The sequence below is a fragment of the Echinops telfairi genome, unplaced genomic scaffold, assembly GCF_000313985.2.
Source record: "Echinops telfairi isolate 266 unplaced genomic scaffold, ASM31398v2 ScPeMD7_7412;HRSCAF=8450, whole genome shotgun sequence".
In the NCBI taxonomy this organism is placed as follows: Eukaryota; Metazoa; Chordata; class Mammalia; order Afrosoricida; family Tenrecidae; genus Echinops; species Echinops telfairi.
In genome coordinates, this window is record NW_022111312.1 from 16,722,423 (window position 1) to 16,746,944 (window position 24,522).

The 24,522-nt window shown below is 60.0% G+C and overlaps 2 protein-coding genes and 1 non-coding gene across 3 annotated transcripts in view; 2 read left to right on the top strand and 1 right to left on the bottom strand.

Moving 5' to 3' along the window:
• Positions 1 to 11,156, top strand: part of TMEM132C (transmembrane protein 132C) — a 122,053-nt gene extending 110,897 nt beyond the window's left edge. The window contains exons 7-10 of the mRNA XM_045296732.1: positions 4,399 to 4,604; positions 6,884 to 7,157; positions 7,877 to 8,068; positions 9,675 to 11,156. Coding sequence (XP_045152667.1) covers positions 4,399 to 4,604; positions 6,884 to 7,157; positions 7,877 to 8,068; positions 9,675 to 10,829 — 1,827 coding nt within the window. The 3' untranslated portion in view covers positions 10,830 to 11,156. The remainder of the gene's footprint in view (positions 1 to 4,398; positions 4,605 to 6,883; positions 7,158 to 7,876; positions 8,069 to 9,674) is intronic.
• LOC115871945 lies at positions 3,688 to 3,851 on the top strand. Its single transcript, XR_004047565.1, has one exon. It is a non-coding gene; the product is annotated as a U1 spliceosomal RNA (small nuclear RNA).
• A 7,567-nt stretch (positions 11,157 to 18,723) lies between the features above and the next one.
• The window catches only part of SLC15A4 (solute carrier family 15 member 4), a 9,219-nt gene continuing 3,420 nt past the window's right edge, over positions 18,724 to 24,522 (bottom strand). The window contains exons 3-8 of the mRNA XM_045296733.1: positions 23,817 to 23,985; positions 23,430 to 23,507; positions 22,440 to 22,608; positions 20,415 to 20,570; positions 19,943 to 20,101; positions 18,724 to 19,563 (exon numbers count right to left, since the gene is read on the bottom strand). Of these exons, the coding sequence (XP_045152668.1) occupies positions 19,409 to 19,563; positions 19,943 to 20,101; positions 20,415 to 20,570; positions 22,440 to 22,608; positions 23,430 to 23,507; positions 23,817 to 23,985 (886 nt within the window). The 3' untranslated portion in view covers positions 18,724 to 19,408. The remainder of the gene's footprint in view (positions 19,564 to 19,942; positions 20,102 to 20,414; positions 20,571 to 22,439; positions 22,609 to 23,429; positions 23,508 to 23,816; positions 23,986 to 24,522) is intronic.

The window sequence follows — 24,522 nt, forward strand, 5'->3', positions numbered from 1 at the left end:
GCGTCCCAGGGCGGGGAAGTCCTGGTGGCATCCTTGTGCCGCTTTGCCTTGGGGAGCAGACAGATTCCGCTGCTGCAGTGAACAGTTCTGGGCTCTGCTTCTCAGCCCCATTCTACCTGCTGAGAGCAACCTGAGAATGGGGTTTGATGTGCAAACTGTAGCGCTTTCTGCTGACCGACCCACCTCCCAGGACCCCAGGGCTCTGTCAAGGCAGCGCACCACCTTGCTGGACTGCCCTTGTTGGGTGCTGTCGTCCGGGGCACACCGGAGGACACGAGGGTGGGCCTATGCCGCCCCGTCATCCTGCCCATGGGGGAGCCCCACATTGTAGCCACCTGTCAGCCCATCACCCTGTGGGGCTCTCCGCCCACCCCATCCTACCTCGCTGCCCCTCCAAGTGGGACTCAGAGCCCCCAGCCTGAGCAGCACTGGGACATTCCAGAAACCCATGTTCTTGGGCCCCCTGCATACAGGCAGAATTGGAGACTCTGGGGTGGGGCTGGGGTTAGTCAGCCCCACCCCATAAGCAGCCAGCTTGCTGGCTCAAAGTCAGGAGCCTCACACTGAGAGAGAGAGCCCCACGAGACCTAGTGGTTCACCGCCGAGTGCTTGCCTCTGCTTCGTCTTGGAGAGCGGCACTTAACTTCTCCCCGATGGGGAGAAGTTAGACCATCGGGGAGTCACTGAGACATATGGAGAGACCTGAGCGCTCCCGCCTCGCCCGTGGAAATGAAGCATCTGCCCCGTGACCCACCAATTCCACGCCCAGGTGTCCCCTGGGAGACAAGAAGGCCAGTGCGCAAACAGGAGCCTGCGCCCCAGTGTCCACAGCAGTCGTGGCCCGGAGACCACCAGGTATGCAGTGTGGTGCACGCACACAGTAGGGTGTCGTTGTGAGAGACCGTTGAGGAGCTTCCACCCCATCGCAAGCCCAGGCGTCACAGAAGGAAACTCCGCCCGGTCCTGGGCCCGGTCCTCATGACCCGTCCTCATGTCCTTGAGCGTCTTCCTCCTTTTCCCGCTCCTCCCGTCAACGGGGATGGCTGTGCGTGTGAAATACACGGGTGAATCGTTGTTTGTCGACGAACAACAGAAGCTTGGCTCAAGGGAGACAGAGGGCGGTGTAAGAGATGAAAATAATGATAAATTATCAAGTCTTCATGGGAGAGGGAGGGGAGGGGGAGGGAGGGAAAAATGAGCTGATGCCAAGGGCTCAAGTAGAAAGGAAATGTTTGGAAAAGGATGATGGCAATGTGTGTACCAATGTGCTCGACACGATGGATGTACGGATTGTTGTAATAGCTGTAAGAGCCCCCAGTAAAATGATTTATAAAAAAAGAACATTGAATCCACGGGTGTTCGGTTCCCTCTGAAAGCCTTGGAAAGAAGGGTCAGCTCGAGGACCAGAGCCCACTAGTGTCTGGCTCGGGGCCACCATCCGTGAAAGTTGGCGTGAGCAGAGACCAGTGGGAAGTCAGGCTCCACGCAGGAGGCAAGGTAGCCCAGGGACGAGCCCCGGGGACCAGCATGATCCCCGTGGGGCCTAGCTCCCTTTGGGACCCGAGGCCCCCCAGCCCATCACTGAGGAGGATGAATGAGCCCCGTGACTCGCCGCCTCCTAGCCCCCCAGGACTGATGGCCCCATCACACATGGTAACTTCATTCTCCTAGAGCCCCTCTTCATTATGTCTGCATTCCAGAGCAGCCGGCTCCCCCCCCCCAGTGCGGGAAGGTAACAAATGAAGAAAGTCAATGGTGTGTAAATTACAACATTGATTAAAGAAGTGATTACTGATAGAACCCGTGCTTGGCTATTATGCTAATGCCTGCCCTGATCCAGGACAATATTTACATGCTAATGACAAGCCTGGGACAGCGGCGAAAATTGGTTTCCCTCCTCTGTCAGCATGTAGACCGTTCTAAACCCATCTTGACTGTGAGCCAGAACACCGGTGGCATGTCCCCGTCCCACTGATCCCCACCGCTGTCCCAGCCAGATGGAAAGGCTCGCACAGCCTACCCTCACCAGCTGCCTGCAAGCACAGGAGTAGGTGAAAGATGGAAATGGGGCCCCCGGGGGCCATCCACCGTGGCCCAACCCGTGGAAAGAGGCGATCCAATCACACAGAACTCATGGCTCAGACTGGGTGTCCTGAGACTCTCCTCTCCCATAGGATCCTGCTTCTGACAGGTCCACAGCCTAGAAGAGGTAGGTGAGAAAGAGGCAAGCAGAAACACAGTGTGATATGGGGAGCTCACGGGGATCGGCATCCTGAGATTTTACCCACAGCTGCGCCGATGTGCAGATTTTATCCGTGCACCTTGACCATCTGGGACCACTGCCTTCCTTGGGAACATGCACACAATTCATTCTCGAGGGACAGGTGCACGGATACTATTCATGAATAGTTGGTCTTGGGAACCAACAGACCGACAATGAGTAAGACACTAGGAGCTTTGCAGATGACGTATGAAGCCCCCCCCCCCCTTGGGCTTTGGCCCCAGCCACACTGGACAGTTTGAGCCTGTCCCTATGTGTGACTCCTTTTGATTTTTGCCCGAAGCCTCTCCAGATGCCACCACAGCCCATGATCAGTGGGAGGAGGAGCTGGTGAGAAGGCCTCAGGTGGACAGTGCACAGCCCAGTGTAGAGCACCTGCCCCAAAGGGCACCGCGCATTTCGGTTTGGGGTGAAAAAGGGCTTGGGAGGAGATAGTGGTGACTGTTGCACGTGGTGAGTGTGAGTAATGTCACTGAATTGTACACTTAGAATTGTTCAGCTTATATATACACATATTATTATTACGTAAGTTACAGCAGTACATTGCCAGGGAGCTTCCCGAGGTTCAGGCTGGATTCAGACAAGGACATGGAACAAGGGATAGCATTGCTGACGTCAGATGGATCTTGGCTCAAAGCAGGGAATGCCAGAAAGATGTTTGCTTCTGTTTCGTTGATTACACAAAGGCATTAGACTGTTGGACTATAATAAACCGTGGAAATTCTTGAGAAGAGTGAGAATTCCAGAACAGTTCGTTGTGCTCATGAAGATCTGTACACAGATCAAGAGCCGGTTTTGCGAAGAGACCAAGGCATAGTGCCTGGTTTAAAGGTGTGCATCAGGGCTGTCTCCTCTCACCCTCCTTGTTCAATCTGTGTGCTGAGCACATCATCAGAGGAGCTGGATTCTGTGAAGAGAGTGCGGCGTCAGGATTGGAGGAAGGCTTGCTAATGACCTGCCGTATGCAGATGGCACGGTCTTGCTTGGTGAAAGTGAGGAGGACTTGAAGCACTTGCTGGTGAAGATCAAGGACTGCAGATGTCGGTGTGGATTATGACTCAATGTAAGAAAGACCAACATCCTCACAACTGGACCAATAGGTAACATGATCAGTGGAGAAAGGTTGACGTCAAGGATTCTGTCTTGCTTGGGTCCACAACCCACGCTCATGGAAGCAGCAGTCAAGAGGTCCCAGATGCACCGCACTGGGTAAATCTGCACAAAACCTCTCCAGAGCATTGAAGAGCAAGGATGTGTATTTGAAGACTAAGATGTGCCTGACCCAGGCATGAATCTTCTCTGTTGCACCCGCCGAGGCAAATGACAGTTAGACACTGAACAAGGAAGAATGTAGAAGAATCGATGCCTTTGAAGGGTACTGAAGAGCATTGAAAGAACCAAGAGAGATACTTACCTGGCAGGGGGGAAGCCATGATCACGAAGGTGGTTTTCCCAGGGGGAGGCTCATCCATTGCACGCCGGATGTGCCGACCCCTGCCATTTCCCCAAATGTGGGAAACTCGACTGCATAATTTGTGGTAGTGGGGGACTGCGTTCGCGCTCTCCCCTGAAAAAGAAATAAAAAAAGAACCAAGAGATGCTAAAAGGACAGACTGATCTGTCTTGGAAGAAGCAAGGCCAGAGAGCTCCTCAGAGGCGGCGGGGCACGGCTTCATCTTGCTTACTCGGACACGCTGTCAGGAGACATCAGCCCTGGAGGAGGACACCCTTTTTGGTGCAGTGCAGGGGCAGCGAGAGAGAGGAAGGTGCTTGACGAGATGGATGGCCCATCAGCGGCTCAGGCACAGGGACAAGGGTGAGGGTGACGCAGGACCGTGCAGGTGTCCCCTTCTGCTGTGCAGACTGTGTGGGGCCCAACAACAGCCACAGTATTGTTATCACAGGGTTTTCCCCTTTTAATGCACTTTTCTATTTCTTTTTCTTCTTTCTCTCTCTCCTCCCTGTCCCTTGGAGTTGCCTCTGGAGCACGCAGACTGCACTGAACCCTGGCCTCAGACTCTGCTTTGGAAGGAGGCTCAGTGCGGCCAGGACAGGGGAAGTCGAGGCGTCCCCCAGGCCCGTGAGCTTCTCCTCCACCCTCTCCTTGTACCGTGCAGGTGTCCGATCGCTGTGACTACGTCTTTGTCAACGGCAAGGAGATGAAAGGCAGGGTGGACGTGGCAGTGAACTTCACGTACCAGCACCTGAGCGCCCCACTGCACATCAGCGTGTGGGTGCCCCGGCTGCCCCTGCAGATCGAGGTCTCTGACACTGAGCTGAACCAGATTAAAGGCTGGAGGGTCCCCATCGTGGCCGGTAAGAGGTGAGTCTTGAACGGGGAGAGGTGCCCAAACCAAACCAACCCAGTCTCCATCCAGTCAACTCAATGCAGGGGACCCACTCCCCATGCCCACACGTCCACAGACCACAGCACTCCACGGAGTTCGCCATGACTGATTCTTCAATGGAGATCTCCACCGGAGATCTGAAAGTGGCCCAGAATTCCTCAGGGAATTCCCACAGGTCCCTCCAGGCCTGGCTGATTTTCCCGGAGGGCAATGGGGAGCTCCTCTTCTGAAGGTCGGTATCCTTGGAAAGTGCTCTGCCGGTCGCCATGTGGGACACAGTGGGTCGCATTTGTACCAAGCAGTAGGCTGACTCAAACAGAAACAGACCCTCGCAGTGCTTCTCAACCTTCCTCGTGCCGCGACCTTTTAATACAGTTCCTCATGTGGTGGTGACCCCCAACCATAAAATTATTATCATTGCTACTTCATCACTGTCATTTTGCTCCTGTGATGAATCGGGCGACTCCTGTGAAAGGGTCGTTTGAAACCGCCCCCCCCAGGGGTCATGACCCACAGGTTGAGAACTGCTGCTCTAAGCAATCTGTTTTTGTGTTCTGAGAAGCACTGCGACCCCCGCCCCTTGCCACCCCCACCCCTGCCACCGCATTCTCCATGCACCCCAAGTCAGGGTGCTGTGCTGGAGTCCTGCTCCCCAGACCACCAGGGTGGTTTTCCTGCCTGTCCCCAGGCACCCGGGGCTCCATCTCCGGTTCACCTTCCTGAGAGGGAGCAGGAAGGTGGGCTGTGGGATTCTTTCTCCATGGGAGAGACTTGCAGGGGTGGCTGCTGGGGGGTACTGCCGGGCCCCAGGAACAGCTTCAGCTGCCCTGTGGCCCCGAGTGGCCCCTGTCTTGTGCGTGGGCCTGCTGTATGAAGGGGCTTGGCCATGGCCATTTAACTCAGTTAGAGCGCGTCTCTGTGAGCACGCTTCTCTCTCCCTTTCTTCAATCATTTTATTGGGGGCTCATACAGCTCTATCGAAATCCATCCATCCATCCGTGTGCCCAGCGCACTTGTACATTTGTTGCCATCATCATTCTCAGAACACTTTCTTTCTGCTTGAACCCTTGGAGTCAGTTCCTCGTGTTGTTGGTCCCCCCACCTCCCCAGGCTGCTCGTCCCCTCAGTCTCAGGGGACCCACCTCCAGCGAGTCGATCCTGCCAGACACAGTCGAACTCACCCCTGTGGTTCCCGGCTTGAATCTTCCCTGCGTCTCCTGCAGTCTGCTGGCTTCAGACTGCTGGCCTTGGGGACAGCACCACAACTCACCACCTAAAACCAACCCAACCGTGCCACCAAACCACACAGACTCACTGCCCCCAAGTCAGTGCTGACTCATGGCGACCCTGTCGGGGCGAACTGTCTCCGTGAGCTCCTGAGCCTGAGCCCGTCTGTCTCCCAAGAGCAACTGGTGGTTTAGAACTGCTAGCCTTGGGGCCTCTGCACCACCAGGCCCCTTACTTGGTAACAGTACTGGCAAGATTGGGTGGGACCCGTGGCGGCGGTGGGCGTTTGTTGTGGGCGTGGAACAAGTGAGAAAGGGAGGTGGGCATGGCCACCCTGTGGCACGCAGGTCCTCAGTGCCCCTGAGGTACACACGTGGAAGCATGAGGGGTGTGTTCTAGTGTGTCTTCTCTCCGTCTACAACAGTAACCACCGTTTTTTGCCACAAGACGAAGACCATGGTGTGTCCAGTGTCCTGAGGACCTGGTGGTCCTGGACGGCCGGAGCGATGGGTGTGGCCCCTGTCCTTGGAGAGAGCAGAGCTGAGACTGTGGGTTCAAATCCAGGCACTATCCTTTAGGAGCCCGTGGTCTTGGGCAAGCCCGCCGCCCCCGGTGCCCGTGCTGTCCTCTCTGCGTGAGAGAACTAGAAGCCAGCACCTGGTGGGGACCACAGGGGGTGCCGGTTAATCCCCAGGAGCGACGTGGCCTCTCCTTTGTGTCGGAATGTTCTAGAACTGCCCTGTTCCAAGATGACAGCCAGGAGTTATGGAGCAAGTGCAGAGCACGAGTGTGACCGACGGACGGACAGACTGAAGGGACTTGTATTCTGTGTCAATGCCACTGCCATGCATTTAAATGACGAGGCTCATGGCTAATGGTGGGGGGGGGTAGGTTTAGTAAGTATCAGCCCTGCAAGCTGTCATCAGACAGGATCTGCAAAGAGCCTGCTGGCATCTGGCCAGGAAAGGGCGCTCCCGCGAGCTCCTGCTGCTCTTCTGGAGCTGAGTGCCCTCTGCTTTCCCACCAGGCCCGCCCGGGACAGCGAGGACGAGGACGAGGAGGGGCGCCGGGGCCGGGGCTGCGCCCTGCAGTACCAGCATGCCACCGTGCGCGTCCTCACCCAGTTTGTGGCCGAGGGCCCCGGCCCGTGGGGCCAGCTGAGCCACCTGCTGAGCCCCGACTGGCAGCTGGATGTCTCCCACCTGGTGGCCGAGTTCACCAAGCTGGAGGAGCCCGGAGTCGCCACCCTCGAGGGCAGCCGGGTCTTGGTCGGCCGGGAAGTCGGCATGACAACCATCCAGGTGGGAGCCGCACCCTGCACTGAGCCCTGACCAGCAGGGCACCGTGGGACAGGCACTCCCCCCGGCAGAGCAGGAGGGCTGGGAGGTTGGCAGATGGACCAGGCCTGGAGCTCCCCTTCTGCCTGCGACAGAAGTGGGGTGTGGTGGTCACCGCCCTTCGAGCGTCCCCACAGGCCCCTCTCTCTGGATCTCAGCCCCGCCCCCCTGACCCCCAGCCCTTGGGCACCTTGTTATGAAGCGCTGTGACCACTGCTTGTCCCCGGGGACATGACATGAGGAGGCAGCCTCCTCCCCTTCTTTCTGCTTCCGTGTGAATGCCTACTGCAAGCCCCTCACACACCTGCCTCCTCCCTGCCCGAAAGGAGACCTTTCCGCAGGGCCCCAGAGAAGGGCGGGTAGTGGAGGGTGTTCAGACTCCCACCTCCCTCCTGCCAGGCGCCCCAGGGGCTCCCCATTGATCATGCCCGTGAGATGGGCAGAGGGTGCTCCGTGGTAGGGTGGGCTGCATGCGGGCCCCTTGCTGTGACATGCTGCATAGAGCCTGCTCCCTTAGAGATGGGAGGACCATGGTGGCCCTGGGAGGAGCAGGGCCCCGGCAGTGGCCAGTGGTCAGGTTGCACAGAGGCAGTCTGCATGAATCTCCCGCCGGCACGATCCCCACCAAGCACCCTCCAGGCCCGCCCGGGGCCCACTGTGACCACGCGCCTGTGCTGCCCCAGGTGCTGTCCCCACTGTCAGACTCCATCTTGGCGGAGAAGACGGTGACCGTGTTGGACGAAAAGGTGACCGTGACCGACTTGGCCATCCAGCTGGTGGCTGGGCTTTCGGTCAGCCTGCAGCGCAGCCCAGAGGACGGGCAAGTCTTCATGGCTGTGACCACCGCCGAGGAGCAGCTGCGGGCTCCCAAGCAGGTGGGATGTGGGTCCCACAGTGGGGGGCCGCAGGGCAGCCGGACCCCATTGGTGGCCAGCAGGGACCTGCCTCCTCTGGGCAGCTGAGTGCCTACTCACGAGCCACCCTGGGCTCCCCCTGTGCTTGGGATCAAGCTGTCCTGCTTTTCCGGGGATGGGGGGGTGGGGGGGCGGCGTGCACCGGAGAATCACCCTCCACTTGTTGCTAGTGTCTTGGAAGAAACACCTGGCCAAGGACTTCCCAGAGACCTGCCCCTGAGCGCCTGATGGACACGCAGGGTCACCTGGGGTCAGCTTTACCGCTGGGGAACCGAGGGGGGCTGTGATTTCAGACCATCCAAAAAGGGCCCCCTTTCTGAAGAGCTGGTGACTCACATAGCAGCCTCAGTAGGCTCCCTAGCATTGCTGCTTCAGCACCGTGCTGACCCTGCCCACCACCAGGGGTCTCCTGCCACCTCCCTTTGCCGGCACAGAGAGGCCAGTGAGGGCCTGGAGCTACAAGACCCACCCACAGGTCCTCTCTGCCCTCCTTGCATGGGGCAGGGGGGGGAGCCTGGTTGGGGGCCGGAGCGGGACGCCTGAGATGCAGAAGGCAGCTGCAGCGTTGTGGTCAGCAGGCCCGCCTACCTGGAGGCAAGGAGCCTCCTCTCCCATTGTTGTCCTCACGGTCACAGGCATGGGGGCCTCAGCAGGTGGGCAGCCTGTTCACATTGGACAGGGCAGCGCTTTGGCTGGGCCATTCCTGGCTGGTGCCCTTTGGCCCTGCTCAGAACCCCGTCTTTGTGGTGAAGCTTCTTCCCAGGCCCCCTTGTCTGGCTGCCTCCCTCCCAGGGAAGAGCAGGGCTGATGGTGGGGCCAAGGGTGGGGGCCGCTCAGACCCTCTGCTGTTGGTTGAGGGGCTCAGTGAACGGGATTCTGCCTTGGCCTTGAGTCTGTAGAGATGGGTCATGTGTTGGAGAGTCGGCCAGCCGGGCTAACCTGCGGTAAGCTGGGCTGACCTAGCTTCTTGATGTGGGCACCTGGGCAGTGCAGACCCCGGGAGGTGGACCTGCCTGTGCTCTTCTTGGTTCGTGTGCCTCCACGGTCCCAGGGGAAGCTTCCCTCCTGGTCGTGGGGCCCACCCACTCCCCGTGACCTCTGGTGTCAGGCAGCACTCTGCCCCACAGGGTGCCCAGGGGCTGGTCTTTTGGGAAATGACCACCAGGCCTTTCTTCTGAGTCACCTCTGGGTAGACACTTGCAACCGAGCACACCCTCCTTTTTACATGCCGGGGTGCTCACCTCGAGTTGGGTGGTTCAGAGCCAGCAGCCGCTCCCAGTGGGAAAGAAGAGGCTTCCTGCCCTATCCAGACCGACAGCCTGAGAAACCCATGCGGGCGGGTCTACTCTGACCTGAGTTTCCCATTTGCTTCTGTGAAGACGCTCCTGTGGGCCTCTTGGGGGCTGAGGACTAGCGGGTTGGGGTCTCCTGGGGAAGGGGGGGGGTGACTCTGTGTGTCCAAGGTGTTCCCTCGAGGCCCCCAGCCCAAGCTGGGCTGAGGTCAGGCCCGGTGGTGTGGGTAGCGGCATGAGCAGGATGGACTCCCTGGCCCTCTCTATCCCTCCAGGAGGCTGTGGTCAGCACATGGCTTCGGTTCAACGACGGCTCGATGGCACCCCTGGACATCTACGACCCTGCTGACTTCTCGTTGGCCGCCGCCTCCCTGGACGAAACCATCGTCTCCGTTCCCCAGGGTCGGTCCCCACGGTGGCCCGCAGTGGTGGCCGAGGGTGAAGGCCAGGGCCCCCTGGTCCGCGTGGACCTGACCATTGCAGAGGCCTGCCAGAAGTTCAAGCGCAGGAGTGTGCTGGCCGTGGGTGTCGGCAGCCTTGAGGTCAAGTTCGGGCCAGGCGAGGCTGAGCCCAACCCCGGCGGGGACCCCGAGGACGAGGTGACTGACAACCATGCCAGTGACCGCAGGCACAAGGGACAGGACAGGCTCCTGCCTGTGGGCGACGGCGGCTCTGTGGGCCGGGAGGGAGGGGCCCTTCGGAAAGCCGGCACCACGGCCCCGTCCCTGCCGGACGGGGCAGGGAGGTCTGGCCGGCGGGACGAGGGCCGTGGGCCCGGCGAGGGGCAGCTGCAGAACATCCCCCTGGACTTCACCAACTTCCCAGGCCAAGTAGACGCACCACACGCCGGGGCTGGCCTGGAGGAGAGCGGGCTGGTGGCGCCGGCCCGAGGCCTGAGCGACCTGGAGGTGGGCATGTACGCGTTGCTCGGCGTCTTCTGCCTGGCCATCCTGGTCTTCCTCATCAACTGTGCCACCTTCGCACTGCGGTTCAGGCACAAGCAGCTGCCCCTGGAGGGCCAGGCCCCAGTGGCCCACTCACACGACTGGGTTTGGCTGGGGAACCAGGCTGAGCTCTTGGAGGCTGGCGGGGGCCTTTCGCCGCCGCAGCCACCGCCACCGCTGGAGGAGCACACCACAGTCCTGGACCACAGGCTGGGGGGCCGCGAGGAGGAGAGTAACCTCCTGCTCAACGGCGCCCCTCAGAGGCAGGGCCCGCCGGGGGGCCGGGAGGAGCCCCTGCACTCACCCGCCTCCAGGAGGAAGCGGGTCCGGTTCTCCACCTTCGCCACCCTCCCCCTGGACGAGGGCCTCCCTGAGGTCAACTCCATCCTGGGCAGGAACGAGGAGGACATCCCCTGGGTGTGCCGGGAGGCGGCAGGCGGCAGGGACCTGAGGGTCCCTCTGGGGAGACTCACGGAGAACGCATAGCCCCTGGCCCTGGCCAGGCTCGGGGACCGCTGCCCCTCCGCTCCTGAGGACTGGGCACGAGAGCGGGGTCCGCACAGCGGAGGGGCTGGACGCAGAGGGCCGGGCGCCGGGTGGACCCGCTGGCCATTTTGAAGCCGGGAAGGGACACTTTTGTATCCAGGTCTGGGGGTGTTTTTTAAGCAGTGGACATTGGTGGGTTTGACCAAACTCGGTGGGGAGGGGCGCCACGTGAGGGGCCGCGTTTGGTGAGGGCAGACGGAAAGCCAACCAGCCACCAAAAACGATTTGTTATAAAAACACAAAAGAACAAATAAAAAGAGACAGAAACCAGAGTCCATGTCCCTTTCTGGGGGGCTGGCCTATCGGACTTTCTCATCTCTTGCAGGGTCCCATCTTCTTGTACGGGCCCTGTTTTCTCCTCCTGCACCCATTGGGTTTACATCGGGGAACCTCCCAGGGTGTCTACTCTCGTCTGGACGCAGGCCCTGTCCCTTCCTGTCGGCGGATGTGCCCTCATCAAGGAGCCCGGAAGCTCGGCTGGGTGTCCCCAGCCTCATCCACGTGTGCTTGTTGGTTGACTTTTGGTGGGGGCCTCAGAGAATGCTGAGGGGCCTTGTCTGCCACTGTTGGCCTTCCACATAGCATCACCAGGAACCCAGGGGTCAGAGGTTCACACCCACCAGACGCTCCTGGGGGAAGGAAGAGGCTCCTGTACAGATGTACAGTGTTGACTGCTCTGCCCCCTCGGGTCACAAGGAAACTGGGTGTCTGGAACCATGAGCCCAGGGTGCCCTCGGTCTGACACCCAGCAACAGTGGCTGTCCAACCTCCAGCCAGGACCATCCCAGCAAGCCACCATCAAATGAAACCGCCCACTCAGTTGTTTGTAAATGCTTGGCTGGACCACATGTCACTAAAACCACGTTCTGCATCCTGCTTTGGTGAGTCCAGACGGAGATCTTGGGAGCTCCTGAGCGAGACCATCTAAAGGCAACAGTGGGCCCCTCCCCATCTGGAGGACAGAGAATTACCAGACACTTGGAAGCAATTACGGACCTTGCGCAGAGCAGCCCCACAGCCAGAGACCAGCAGGACCAGGTGGTCCCCGGCTCCCACTGCCCACCGCTCTGAAAGGGATCGCTGTAGGGGAATTGGATGGAGCAGGAGGAAAACGTGTAACACAACTCAAAATCTGAAAGCAAAAAAGACCAGGCGGATCAGGTGGGAATCCCAAGACCACGTCCCTTCATCACCCGGAAGTGAGCTTCCCCCTGTGTTAGATTAACTGACCATCTAAGATCAAAAGGGCAGCAGTATTTACCCAGGACAATGTTGGGGGCGGGGGAGCAAGGAGGAAGGGAAACAGGAAGTGCAGGGGGGAGTTGGACAAGGGAGGGGCCTGGGGCAGTTTGCAGCCAGGCAGGTAGCTCAAAGGAGCATGAACCACTGGAGGTAAGAGTCGTGAGCCGCTCTGTAACCTGCACCTAATTCCCAATAAAGAGTTGTTCTCTGGTTTTCATTTAAAATGTGTTTGCTTTGAGCAGTTTGTCCTTTTAAAGAATTTTCTACAAGGGCTTGGCCGGGCGGGGATTCCTGGGTGACCCCGGGACAACCGGGTGGGGCTGAGCGTCTAGCACCTGGGGTGGAGGTGGGGGGTACTGAGGGTGGTGACAGCCTGCAGGCAGGGCCTCTGACATGTCCACTGCTTCACTGCGGGTGGACAGATGTGGCTGTGTCCAGTGCCACCTGAAATAAAATTGTACAGACCCGCGGCCCGCCTTGAGGGACAGCCGTCCGCCTTGTGAATCACCAGGCCCTGCACCCCCACCCCGACCCCGTGAATTTGGCAAGCAGCAAAGCGGGCCGGGCTGAGCAGGGAGGGGACAGGCTCCTTTGTCCACTGCGACCGGCAGCAAGGAGCATCTCAGGGACACCGGGAAATGTCTGCAGGGCTGGGGTGAGTACAGCTGTCACCTCCCTTCTCAGACTGGCCCCAACCTGGGGTGCAGCTGTGCAGATCGAGCCCCCCATTGGGGTGGGTGGGTGTGCAGAAAGACAAGAACCACCCCCACGGGGCTCCTGGGAGTTTCGATGTTCCCTGTTCTATCTGGAGAACAGCTGACATTCTGAGAACTCATGTGGCCCGATCCAAAAGCTGCACAGCCGGCGGGGCCGTCCCTGCACGTGGAGATGCCCTGCTCTGACTGCCCAGGCCCGCTCCCATCCAGCGGGCTTGGCCGGACTGTGCTTAGCATGGAGGGTCTGTGGCTACCGCGTGGGGTAAGGCTGAGGCGCCACTTTCCCGGTAGCAACCATGCACTCCCTTGGCATCTCTGCAGCTGCCCACCGGGCCACCGTAGCAATATTCCAGACGTCTCTGCCCAGGGCTTGCCCTCACTTGAGAGAGACCGCAGTCCGGTGTCAACCGGCCTACAAGGCCCCGACATCCTCCTGAGTCAGCAGCAATCACCGCAAAGCCGTCTCGCCGGGGAAGCTGGTCCTGCTGCCCAGTGTCTGGTCAGCCCGTCCACAGCCACAGGCTCCAGGTCAGCGGGGTTCACTGGGGGGAGGAGGAGGCCCTCCAAACCGTCAGTCTGAGGTGGCAGAGGGTGTTGTGTAAAAGCATCCCTGGAGTTGGTTACCACAAAGCCGAGGGCACAGACCGTCGGGGCCCGACCTCCCAGTGAGCTCCAGTACAGGAGTAGAAAGCCGTCTGTCTCCCGCAGGGAAGCTGGTACTTGGCAACTGCTGACCGTGCGGCTAGCCGCCCAACTCAGAACCTTCTCCACCGGCAGGGCTGAGGCTGGGCGTCAACCGGGTGTGTTCTGAAGGCTCGAAAGTTGGTCTGTCGTTTTCTGAAAAAGAAGATATGGTCGTGGCGTGTGGTTCTGTGTGTCTGCTGTGTGAACGCGGGTGGAGCGGATGGCGTGCAAGCCTCTGTGACCACCTGGGAAACCTGTGAGCAACTCGGCCTGTCCCATAGTCACATGACTCGGAACAGACTGCGTGGGTGCTGGTGGGCGTGCCAGTCCGGGTGGACTCGAGAAAAATCCAGAGACACTCATCCGTGTGAGAGCAGTTGTACATTGAGAAAACCTCCCAGCCCAGTCCAGGTCAAGTCCGTAAGTCCGATATTACCCCATATGTCTGATACCAGTGTATAAATTCCTCTTCAGACTCATGCAACACACGCAATGGTGCTGAGTGCAGGAAGATCACAGGCCACTAGGTGGAAAGTCTTGTGGATCCAGTGGCAGTTGAAGTATCTCAGTGCTGGCTCTGGAGCTCTAGCGTAGCTCCATGTGTCTTGTCACCAGGAAGAAGATGCAGACAGTGTGTGTGAGTGTATCTGGCCTCCAGGGAGCTATTTATCTCCTTGGCGCCTCCAAATGAGGTCATCAAGCTGGGACCTGATTGACGGCTTAGACTCCACCCTTTTGCAAGTTGACAGGAGTTGATGTCACTGCCACAGTGGTGCAGGTGCCTGTTTGAGCGCTGAGCTGCTCACCCACCAGGTGCCCCAAGGGAGAAACAAGACCCTGCACACACCTGCAGATAGAGAGAACCTCAGAAACCCAGAAGGGCAGGTCCACCCTGGCCCGCAGGGTTGGAATCCACACGAAGGAAGTGTGCTTGGGTGTTAGCAACTGACATAGTGATCAAAGCAAAACCCTGGGTGAGCTGAGCCGGTGTCTTCTGTCTCCAAGCGTCATCAGGTGGCAGCTCTGTGCCAAGGCTTCAGACTGGCCTGCCCAGTGGGAAGGTCCAGGCGCTCTTGGCTGGGGACCTGGCTGGGGACAGGCAGACTAGGATGGCGTTGGCTTGCTGCTAGCCGTGTGTCCTCCACAGCGTGGTCTGGGTCTGTGCGTGCAGGGCCCACCGGGGTCTGAGGCATGGTGGCTGCAGACAAGCCCTCCTGAGGCCTTGCACCTGGTGTACCATCGCTTCTGCCAAAGCAAATCGAAGCACCAGCCCTAAACCTAGAGGTGTGGGCTCTTTTCTCTCCTTGGAAACCGTGTCACTGAGCTGCCCTTCCACCAGGATCTTCTCAAGCTGCACAGGGAGTGAGGAAGACCACAGACCCACGCGTCTGCGCTGCGGTGTGGTGGAGTTTGGGAGACGCACAGTCAGTCAGAATGAGGAACACGTCTGTCTTGGAAGAAGCACGGCCAGAGTGCCGCTGCCGAGCCGAGACTGGCAAGACTCCGTGTGACCCATGTGACCAGGAGGGACGGCCCCTGGACAAGGACATCTTGCCGGGTGAAGCAGAGGGTCAGCAGAAGAGAGAGGATGAGGCTCCGGGAGGCAGACAGGCACCACGGCCGCGGTAACAGGCTCCGACGTAGCGACATGGGTACGGGAGCGCAGGGCCGGGCGATGTTCGCTTGCTTACACTGTGCGTGCATGAGTCAGCACTGACAACACGAGACATGGCCCACCCAGAGGGGAGAACCAGGGGCTGGGTGTTGGCTCTGATAACCCACCCCTACCGTCACATGGCTTCCGACCCACAGCTGCCTCATACGGGGTCTCCGAGGCTACACATCGTGATGGGAACAGACGGGCTCCTCTTGCTCCTGGGGGAAGGCTGCCGGGCTCGGACCACCCACCCTGGGGCTGGCAGCCCAATACCAGGCTCCTACCGACCAGGACGGAACGGGAGGAAATGTGCGGAACCATCAGATCAAACCCCACCAGCAGCAGTAGGACCCATACACCGTGCACCTGACCCGGCCGAGGGCTAGGCTGCCCAGGCTGCTCAGCGACAGCAACGCCACTTTACGGCAGCTCTGGGGAGCTAATGCTTTCTGAAGTTCAGTTATTTCAACAAATGCCTGAGTCCTCTTCAGGAAGGGGAAGGTGGAGGGGAAGAACTTACTTTCTTACCATTTCAAGAGCCCGCTGTCCTCCAGTGGATTCAGAGGCCCTACAGGAGAGACCGGATCTACTCCAGTGGATTCAGAGGCCCTACAGGAGAGAGCGGATCTACTCCAGTGGATTCAGAGGCCCTACAGGAGAGAGCGGATCTACTCCAGTGGATTCAGAGGCCCTACAGGAGAGAGCGGATCTACTCCAGTGGATTCAGAGGCCCTACAGGAGAGAGCGGATCTACTCCAGTGGATTCAGAGGCCCTACAGGAGAGAGCGGATCTACTCCAGTGGATTCAGAGGCCCTACAGGAGAGAGCGGATCTACTCCAGTGGATTCAGAGGCGTGATTCTTACGGAAGCTGCCGGGCTGCACCTCTCTCCCGCACAGCGGCAGGTAGGTTTGAACCCTTGACCACTCCCGGGTCCCGTGTTCGCGCATGTGCAGGCCCAGGACCTGCTCTTTTCAGCCTCTGCCTGGGCTCCTTCCTAGCTCCTTCCTGTTCAGCTGACCACTGAGAGGGTGGGGCCTCTGCTTCCCAGACGAAGTGTGTACCACATGGGACCACACCCACACTGAGATGTGCCAGGGAGTCTCCACGCCCCTCCTTGCCCCAGTGCTGTCTCTCAGCCTAGCTCACCGCCTGCGGGACCCCAGTGTGCTCCATGACAAGGGTTGACCTTCATGAGCAATCGATCAAGGTGGTCAGGAGAGAATAGAGGATGGCTCCTTCTGAAGGATCAGGAGCCACTGGCTCAGCTTGTTGAGTAAGGAGCGACGAACCAGTCCTCCTTGGTTAGCGGTCCACAGTCACGTGCGGCAGAACGGGGGCACACTGCGCGTTTGCGGGTTCAAGCCTCCTGTTCCCCCTGGTTGCGGGCAGTCTGCAGGCATGGGTGCTGGTCCAGAGATCTGTCCAGCCCACTGACCCGGGGCAGGCCCCCATTGGTCTGTGGGTGGGAAGGCACCCTCCCTCACTGTGGGTGCTCACGCACTGGCTCACACACACAGTGGGGGACGTGCTCACGGTCTGTCTGGCCCCGTAGACGGACAGCCTCAGGAACCCCACGTAGTCACTGCGTCGAATCCATGCGATGGCAGGGTCGGCTGTGACCTCGGTCAGTAGGGAACCCTGGTGGTGAGGTGCCAATGGAGACAGAGGGGCCCCAGGAGCACGGCTGCTAGGACTGAGGAGCAGCTCCCGTCCCGGGGTCTCAGTCAGTCAACTCGGTGGCAGTGGGTTTGGGTTTGGCTACGTCAGTGTGGCCAGGGGACACTGTCAAGTCCTGGGGCAGGAGCCCCAGGGCAGAAGGCTCTAGGACACTGGCTGTGGTCAGGCGGGTAGGTGGCACTGTGTTGATGCTGTGGCCACCAGCACTGTGTGCCTCGGACTGGACTGTCCTGAGCGCTGTGGACCCCCACCCCACCCCACACCCCCCTCCCCACTCGGCCACCCTAGGCTCCTGGGCATCTACTTCCGGGGCCACTGCCCAGCGACGGCCCGGTTTGGCTGAAGGCTGAGGGATGGATAGTCTCAATCATTTCTCACTTTAGCTAAACCTGTTTGGCCATCTCCCCAATGTGCAGCTGAGCCCGGCAATCAGATTTGGGTGGAACATCTCAGTTCCATGATCGGGTGGGATGGGCCCCAAGCTCTGAGTGAGGCTGGGGAGGCAGCACGGGCAAAACCCGCCTGACGGGTGCGGCTGGATGCCCAGGCCATAGGCGACCTGGTCAGACCAACTGGGGCCTTGACATGTGTGTCCCTCTTCTGGACAGCAGGCCGAGGTCCCCAGCACTGCACAGTGAGGGCGCTCAGCTGCCGACCACAAGGTCGGGGGTTCCTATGGGGTGGGCATGAGTGGGAGAGGAATGGGGTGTCGGTGGACAGCCCCCCAGGAGATGTGGGGCTGGGTGCCGTTGGCACAGGCAGGCCACTGGCCTCTAGAGACCGGCCAGGACTCACTTGCTCTCTGCTGTGGAGTTGCTTCTGGCTCAGTGGCTCGATAGCACACTGAACCAAACCACACGCACTGCCACCGAGTCAGTGCCCCCTGACGGTGCCCCGTGCCCCTGTGGGTCTCTGGGACTGTAACTATTTGAGGGAGCAGAAAGGAGCTGCTGGTCTCCCCCTGCTGACGAGTGGATCGCAGCCCAGGCGGGAGTCCCCACTGCCGCCGGGGCTCCTCTGGGACAGGGTGGAAGGGGCACCCTCCACATGTCCTCGCCCATGTCCAGCTTCACCCTGGCTCTGTCCTCCAACCAAGCCCTTCCTTTGGGTGAGCGAGCTGGGAAGGGGACGCTCCCACAGGAGCAGGTGCTCCACTCAGGCCGCGGGGGGCTGACCAGCCAGCTCAGATGGCCAGCCCGTGTGAGCAATGCAGTCCCCGGGCCAGTGTGCTGGCCGTGAAGGGCGTACTCCTGTCCACGCACCCGGGTGCCAGTGAGCAGTCGGCTGTGAGTGTGCATGCGCCTAAGGCGGCCGGTGTGAAGGGACATTTGAAGCCCCTCCAGTCACAGCCTGGCGCCCGCAGCCCCTGGAGGCGCTGTGCAGCCCCTGCTGCAGGCACAGGACCGCGGCCCCTCCACCCCGTGGGTGCAGAGGACGGTGAGGGGTCCTGCCTGCCTTTGCCCAGGCCGGGGATGCAGGAATGGCCGTCAGCTTCCCTAAGGCACCCTCCTTGTAAACTCCTCGTCAAGAAAACTTTCTCACCTAATGACTTTATTTGTACCCTCTGAAGACCTCCAGGCTAAGGAAGCTCTGCTCAGCAAACTTGCTCTGGGACCCCAGGGCACAGTAGTCTCCCTCCATCTGGGACCCCTCTCCCTCTGGCCATGCCTGAGGGGATGCGCACAGGGGGGTGCCCCCACAGGAACTGCTTGTGGTAAGCACGGGCTAGGCTGAGGGGGGTGGAGGTACGGAGTGAAGCAGGCACCCTGCTGAGCTCCTCCTCCTCCTCCATGCTGTCTCTGCCGCCATGCCTTGGAGATCAGGTAGGAGGCAGCTGGACAATCACCCCAAAACATCAACAAATATAGAACCCTTTATTTAACAAACAACAGAACTCTCGGCCATGGAGCAGAGCCAGGCTCACCAGGACACCAGTCGAACAGCTGGGGTTCACGTGTAACACTGGGAGTGGTTTTCCAGCGACAAGGGCGGTTCTGCCCAAGTGACCTTGTCCTGACCCCTCCCCAAGCCAGTCCTCTGTGTCACCGGGACCCCCGCCCCCTTCACTGCCTGGTGGGGTTTCCGTGAACTCCCAGAGGTATGAACTGTACCGTCAGAGGTGACGGGCCTTCTGCTTTGCTGATGCACGTGCTACTGACGAGAGAAAGGTGAAGTCCCGGTTTCACGACTTTCTCTGAAGCAGCAGATAAAACGAACCAAACAACCCCCCCCACACACACAGCTGCCCTGGACGGGGCCTCAGTGCGGCCCCCACTGACACGGGACCAGCCCGGAGCGGCCGGTCTAAAGGCTGGTCCGTGTGGTCAGAGTCCGTCCACGTGTCGGGCGGGAAGCGGGTCGGCGGCTGAGGGCTCCAGCAGGAGGAAGGGGAGCGCGCCCGTGCCCGCCCCACTGCCACAGTGCGGGGTGGCAGGAGCGGGGCAGTAAGGCACTTGCTCATCCGTTGGGAGTGGGGGCAAGTCATTTCAGTAACACAGGAGTGCTCACAACGTCGACGCCCCGGCCTTGCGGAGCACGGGTCAGGCCCTCCCAGAGGCCATGGCAGGCACCCCACTGGCCCTGGACCGCTGGCGGTCATACTTGACAGAGACGATGAGGAACAGCAGGAGGGTGGCCCCCTGGATGGCAGCCAGGAGGAAGAAGTAGTAGTTCAGGTAGCAGCTGTTGATGTTCCCTGGAAGAGAGCCGAGGCATCAGAGCCTCCACAAACAGTAGCCTGGGAAGAGGGGGCTGCTAACAGCAAGGCTGGCAGTTCAAGCCCACCAGCCGCTCTGAAGGACAATGCTGAGGCCGTGTGCTCCCTAAAGACTCACAGCCTTGGGAGTCCGTGGGGGCTCAGGGGAGCAGACACCTCCCCTTCCTGCCAGAGGGGACTCAGAGCACCGACCTTCTGGCCACCCCCCACACCATCCTGCTGTTTCCCACGGGCAAGACGGAAAAAGAAAGACCCCCAATCCCGTCACTGCCCAGATGCCTCCGCAACGAGACAGACGCTGCCTGTGCTTCCTCCAGCACGCGCACAGCAAAGGCGACGGGGCAGTCCCGGCTCTTACCGAAGTCCGTGTGGCTGCTCATCCAGCCGATGGCCGGGGTGGACACCAGGGCCAGCAGCCCCGAGCCCACGAAGGAGCCGATGCCGGAGAAGAAGAAGAACAGACCCATGATGGCGCTCTGCATGGACCTGGGGGCGGCCGAGTAGGCGAACTCCAGACCTGGGAGGAGAGGAGAGGAGAGGCGGCTGCAGGGCTCGGCCGGCACCTGTGCTGCCCCCGCCCCGCGCAGACCCTGGACTCCGGCTCTCTGCAGACCCCGGGCCTGGCTGCAGGAGTCCTGCCCGCTTCGAAACACACTCACGCACTGGGACAGAAGGTCCGCCTGATAACTGCACTGGGGCTCGGGTCTCTCAAGAACGAGGCACCATGTTTCCCAAAGCAGTACCTCAAGGGGCCCCAGCCCAGCCCACCACCTTCCAAGCGTCCACCCACCACCACTCTGCTGCCTGCAGGACCCCGCAGGCCGACTCACCTGCGATGCTGGCAAAGATCTCGCTGATGCCGATGAGCACGTACTGCGGGAGCTGCCACCAGACGGGCAGGTCGGCCGCGTGGTAGACCACGCTCCCGATGGTCTGGTTGATGGTCTTCTCTCTCACCAGGCCCAGCCGCTTGCTCTCCAGGATCCCTGAGGGCGACAGCACACAGGTTGGCCGGGGCCCGCAAGCCGAGATGTTTGCGCTCCAGATGGGGCTGCCTGGCTCCCTGCCTCTATGCCCGCCCAGACCCAGAGGGTGCGTGCCCTGCGGACCTAACTCAGGACTGATGGCCCTACAGGCTGGCTCCTGGGGTTCCAAGAGTAGGTCTTTCCTGGAGCAGACGGCCTCACCCCTCTCCCGAGGAGTCTCACAGGGCCTGGCATACGAGGCAGCCTGGCTGTGCAGGGCCCTGTGCCCATCTCCAGGGCTCCCATCCACATACAGCAGAGAACAAAGGCAGGAGACCGAAGTGAAGGCATCGTACCGACCACCAGAAGACTCACCAGGAAAGGTCAAGAACGAAAAGCATGTGGGGAAACGTGTGCTCGTGTGCGCGTACACCGTCTGTGCAGGCGACCCACGGGGGCTTCCAAACGGTGGTAGGAAGTCCCACCAGGGCAGGCTGCACGAGCATGCCCGCTCTCTCCTATGAGCATCAGTGTGAAGTTCCTCTTCTATCTCGGTTATCTGATGGCATCGCCCTCGCCTCTGTCGTACTAGGAGGCGGCATTGGATGTGGTTATGTCCATAAGGCTGGACACCTCTACAGGGTTAGGCTCTATCGAGTTGCGGTCTTGAGATCTAAGCATTGAAACAAGGGACCTATCCCACCGTGAAAGGCGGCCAGGGACAGTGTGTCCTTGAGCCGAGAACCACGGGACCCGGGGCAGACTGATGACAAGGACGTCCCAGAGCCTCCTGAACGGACAGCACGTCCCTGTCACTGCTATCTCAGAGGCAGAGCCCAGACCAAGACTGTGGGAAATAAAGGCCCTTCTCCCCCTGGGGCCACAAGGACCCGCACCAGGAGGAGCTATTCCAGGGCTCGGGAGACTGCCAGGCTGGGCAGGGACTGCTGCTCACGGTCTGCGGGGCGCCCGGCCCAGCAGATCACGCTCTTCACCTAGGGCCAGCGTTCTCTCAGAATGGCCCCGCCCAGCACGGGCTCCTGCTCCCCGCGGGCGCTGCACAGGGGCTGCAGCACGCCTGCCTCGTCACGGAAGGAACGCAGTAGTGTGACTGCTGCACAGCTCAGCGGTTCCCAAACCCCGGGAGCAAGAACTCCAGGAGAGGCGGAGAACGCAGAACCCGGCTCTACCAGCCAAAGACGGAAAGCATTTCAGGATGTAAGATTTGTGAAAGCAGAATGGAGCCCCCATTCAGTTTGAAGACTCGCTTTGCTGCTTGACCTTCTGGAAGCTAGAAGAGGGGCTGGTCTTAGGGCGACAGCAGTCTCCTAACACCCTCCAGCGAAGGTTCTCATCTCACGTGACAAGTCAAAGGGCCTAGGGGCATCCTGGGCTAACCCCAAGGCCAGTGGTTCAAACCCACCACCAGTTACCCTCGGGTAGGACGCCTGCTCCCACAAAGCTGCACAGTCTCGGAAGCCCTCCGCTCTGCTGTGTGGCACTGACCCCATGCTGGGCTCGTTTGGGGTGAAGGCTAACAAGCAGCCTCGTGCTGAATCTCCGTTTGAACCTGTCACATCTCAGCAGTCAGTGGTGTCTGTAAGCCCCACCAGTGCACACGGCACAGGCCACACCTCGTCTGCACCCACGCAGAGACCACGTCCATGTCTGGGAGGCTTTGAAAAGTTCACGGGACAATTCCACAATCTTTGATTCCATGTCCCCTCACACGGTCTGGGAGAGGAGGCTGCTGCCTTGGACACCCCCGGCAGGCCTCTGACTGCCCTCGAGGAGAAGAGGCAGACAGACCGCAGGAACGAAGGCGTCCATCCGGAGGCGGCCATGAGGAGTGCAGGGAAGAAAGGGCCTGTGGTCTGAGCGCCGCCTCACCTGCAGCAAAGGCCGAGCACATGACGAAGAACATGCCCACGGCGATCCTCTTGAGGGAGGAGGGCAGCAGGCCGTTCCTCCTCAGGACGGGGTCCACCAGCTTGTCCTTGAGCGGGATCAGCAGCAAGATGAGCACAGCGTCGAACATGGTCAGCCAGGCCGCCGGGAACTGTGGGCAAGCGGCGCCTGAGTCTTGTCTACAGGAGGCCGGCCCTCGGGGGCAGGTCATCGCACACGGGCTCCCTCACACGAAGCCCCAGTGGGCACCTCTCAGGAACACCCGTGGCTTGGTCTGCTCAGGGGCCGGCTGAGGCTCCCCTGGGCCAGCTGCATCCAGAGCCGAGGTCAGTTCAGAGGGCTACACTTACTCTCGGGACACAGACACCGGAGGGCCTGTGGTCCTTTACGAGAACTGCCCTGGTGCGAGAGGGCACTGGCAAGGCCTGCTTGTGCTGAGGGAGGGTCACTGGGCCACGCCATAGGGCCTCGTGGGGGCCTGACCCTCCCTCCACCCACCTCCCTTTCCGGGCTCTGAGCTCAAGGAGCAGGGACAGTGGCCGTGCTGCTGATGGAGGGAGGGGAGGGGTGGGCAGGTAGCCTGCACGGGCCGTATCGGGAAGTGGATTCGAGCCTCCCGTTCTGGGTATTTTTGTCTCAGATGGTTTCTATGGTGTTCTGAAGCGAGACCTTTTGACACACGCTCATACAACCTCAAGAAACTGCGTCAACCCTGACAACCAGCGAGTCTGCCGACCTCTCGAGAAGCTTGCTCGGCTCGTCTCTGCTGGGGGGCAGGGGCACACGCATGTCTGATGGGGATCATTTACATCTAGTCGGCAATGTGGCCAGCAGGAAACGTGTCCATTAAACAAGTACAGTTCCATTCCAGCAAGAACCCGTGTTCACGCGGACTACGCGCGTTTAAAGAATCCACAGGGTGTGTAAACCCAAACAAAGGCCAATTTCCCGGGTTAGTTCAACAGTTCTTACCGTGTGAGGGGTGGTTGTAACACTTGATATTTCTGGGATCTTCAAGTGAAGACTCTGTAAAACGTATGTTGTCTGCATCTGGGCATAAAAGGCACATCGTTGTTATACTTGAGCCAGTTCAATCTCTCTCTCTCTCTCTCTGTCTGAACACACACACACACACACACACACACACACACACACACACACACACACACACACACACACACACACGAGACAGTGCCCCCAGAAGCTGTCCTTGGCAGGTCGCCGTAGAAGTCCAGCTGCACAGAGCAGAGCAAACAGCAGGCTGGCCGTGAGCGGTCGCCAAACAGTGGAGGAGGCCCAAAGGAGTCGGTCCGTGCCAAGAGAAACTCCCCGCTCCTGTGAGCACCGGTCAGCACTCACTTGGAAGTACACCGTCCAGTAAGGGATCAGAGCCAGGAAGACGGGGACAATCTTGACGAGGGCTTTGACGTCCTCCACTTTGTCCTCTGGGAATGGCCCTCCTCGAGACATCTTACATGAATCAAACAGACTGTGTTTAGAAGGTTGCTGAGAGACGTCAACGCCTTCACTTTGGGAAACAAAATGAAGGAATTAGTTTGCTCCCACCCACGCCCCAAGGTCCATCATCTGGTCTCAAAGTCACGGGGGTGGGAGACCAGCTCACCACACTCAATCTGCATTGGGCTCGTGAACTGTGCGTGGTTGGAGACCACTAATGGGGAGCTGTGGCGATGGCAATTGCTGGGGTGCTAGAGGCTGGGGATAGCGTCTGCTGTGTCTGCATAGTGTAGACGCGGATTTACCCTTGTGGCACCCCCACCCATGACCCCGAGGAAACCCACAGCACTCCAAAGGCTGGGCCCCCCAGGACCAAGGTCTGAGAGGCGCCCTCCTCTGGGTGCCTGCATGTGAATTTGCGACCTTAGCAAGGCCAAACAAAGGCTGACCCCTGAGCAGGAGGCGGCCACCTGGGGGCCAGAGGAAGCCCTGCCTTGGGGGGGATAGGCGGGCCAGATCTGGGTCAGCAGGAGTTCACACAGGAACCCTGGTAGCATAGGGACTCCCATGGCACAGTGGTTATGGGTTGGGCCGCGAACCACAAGGT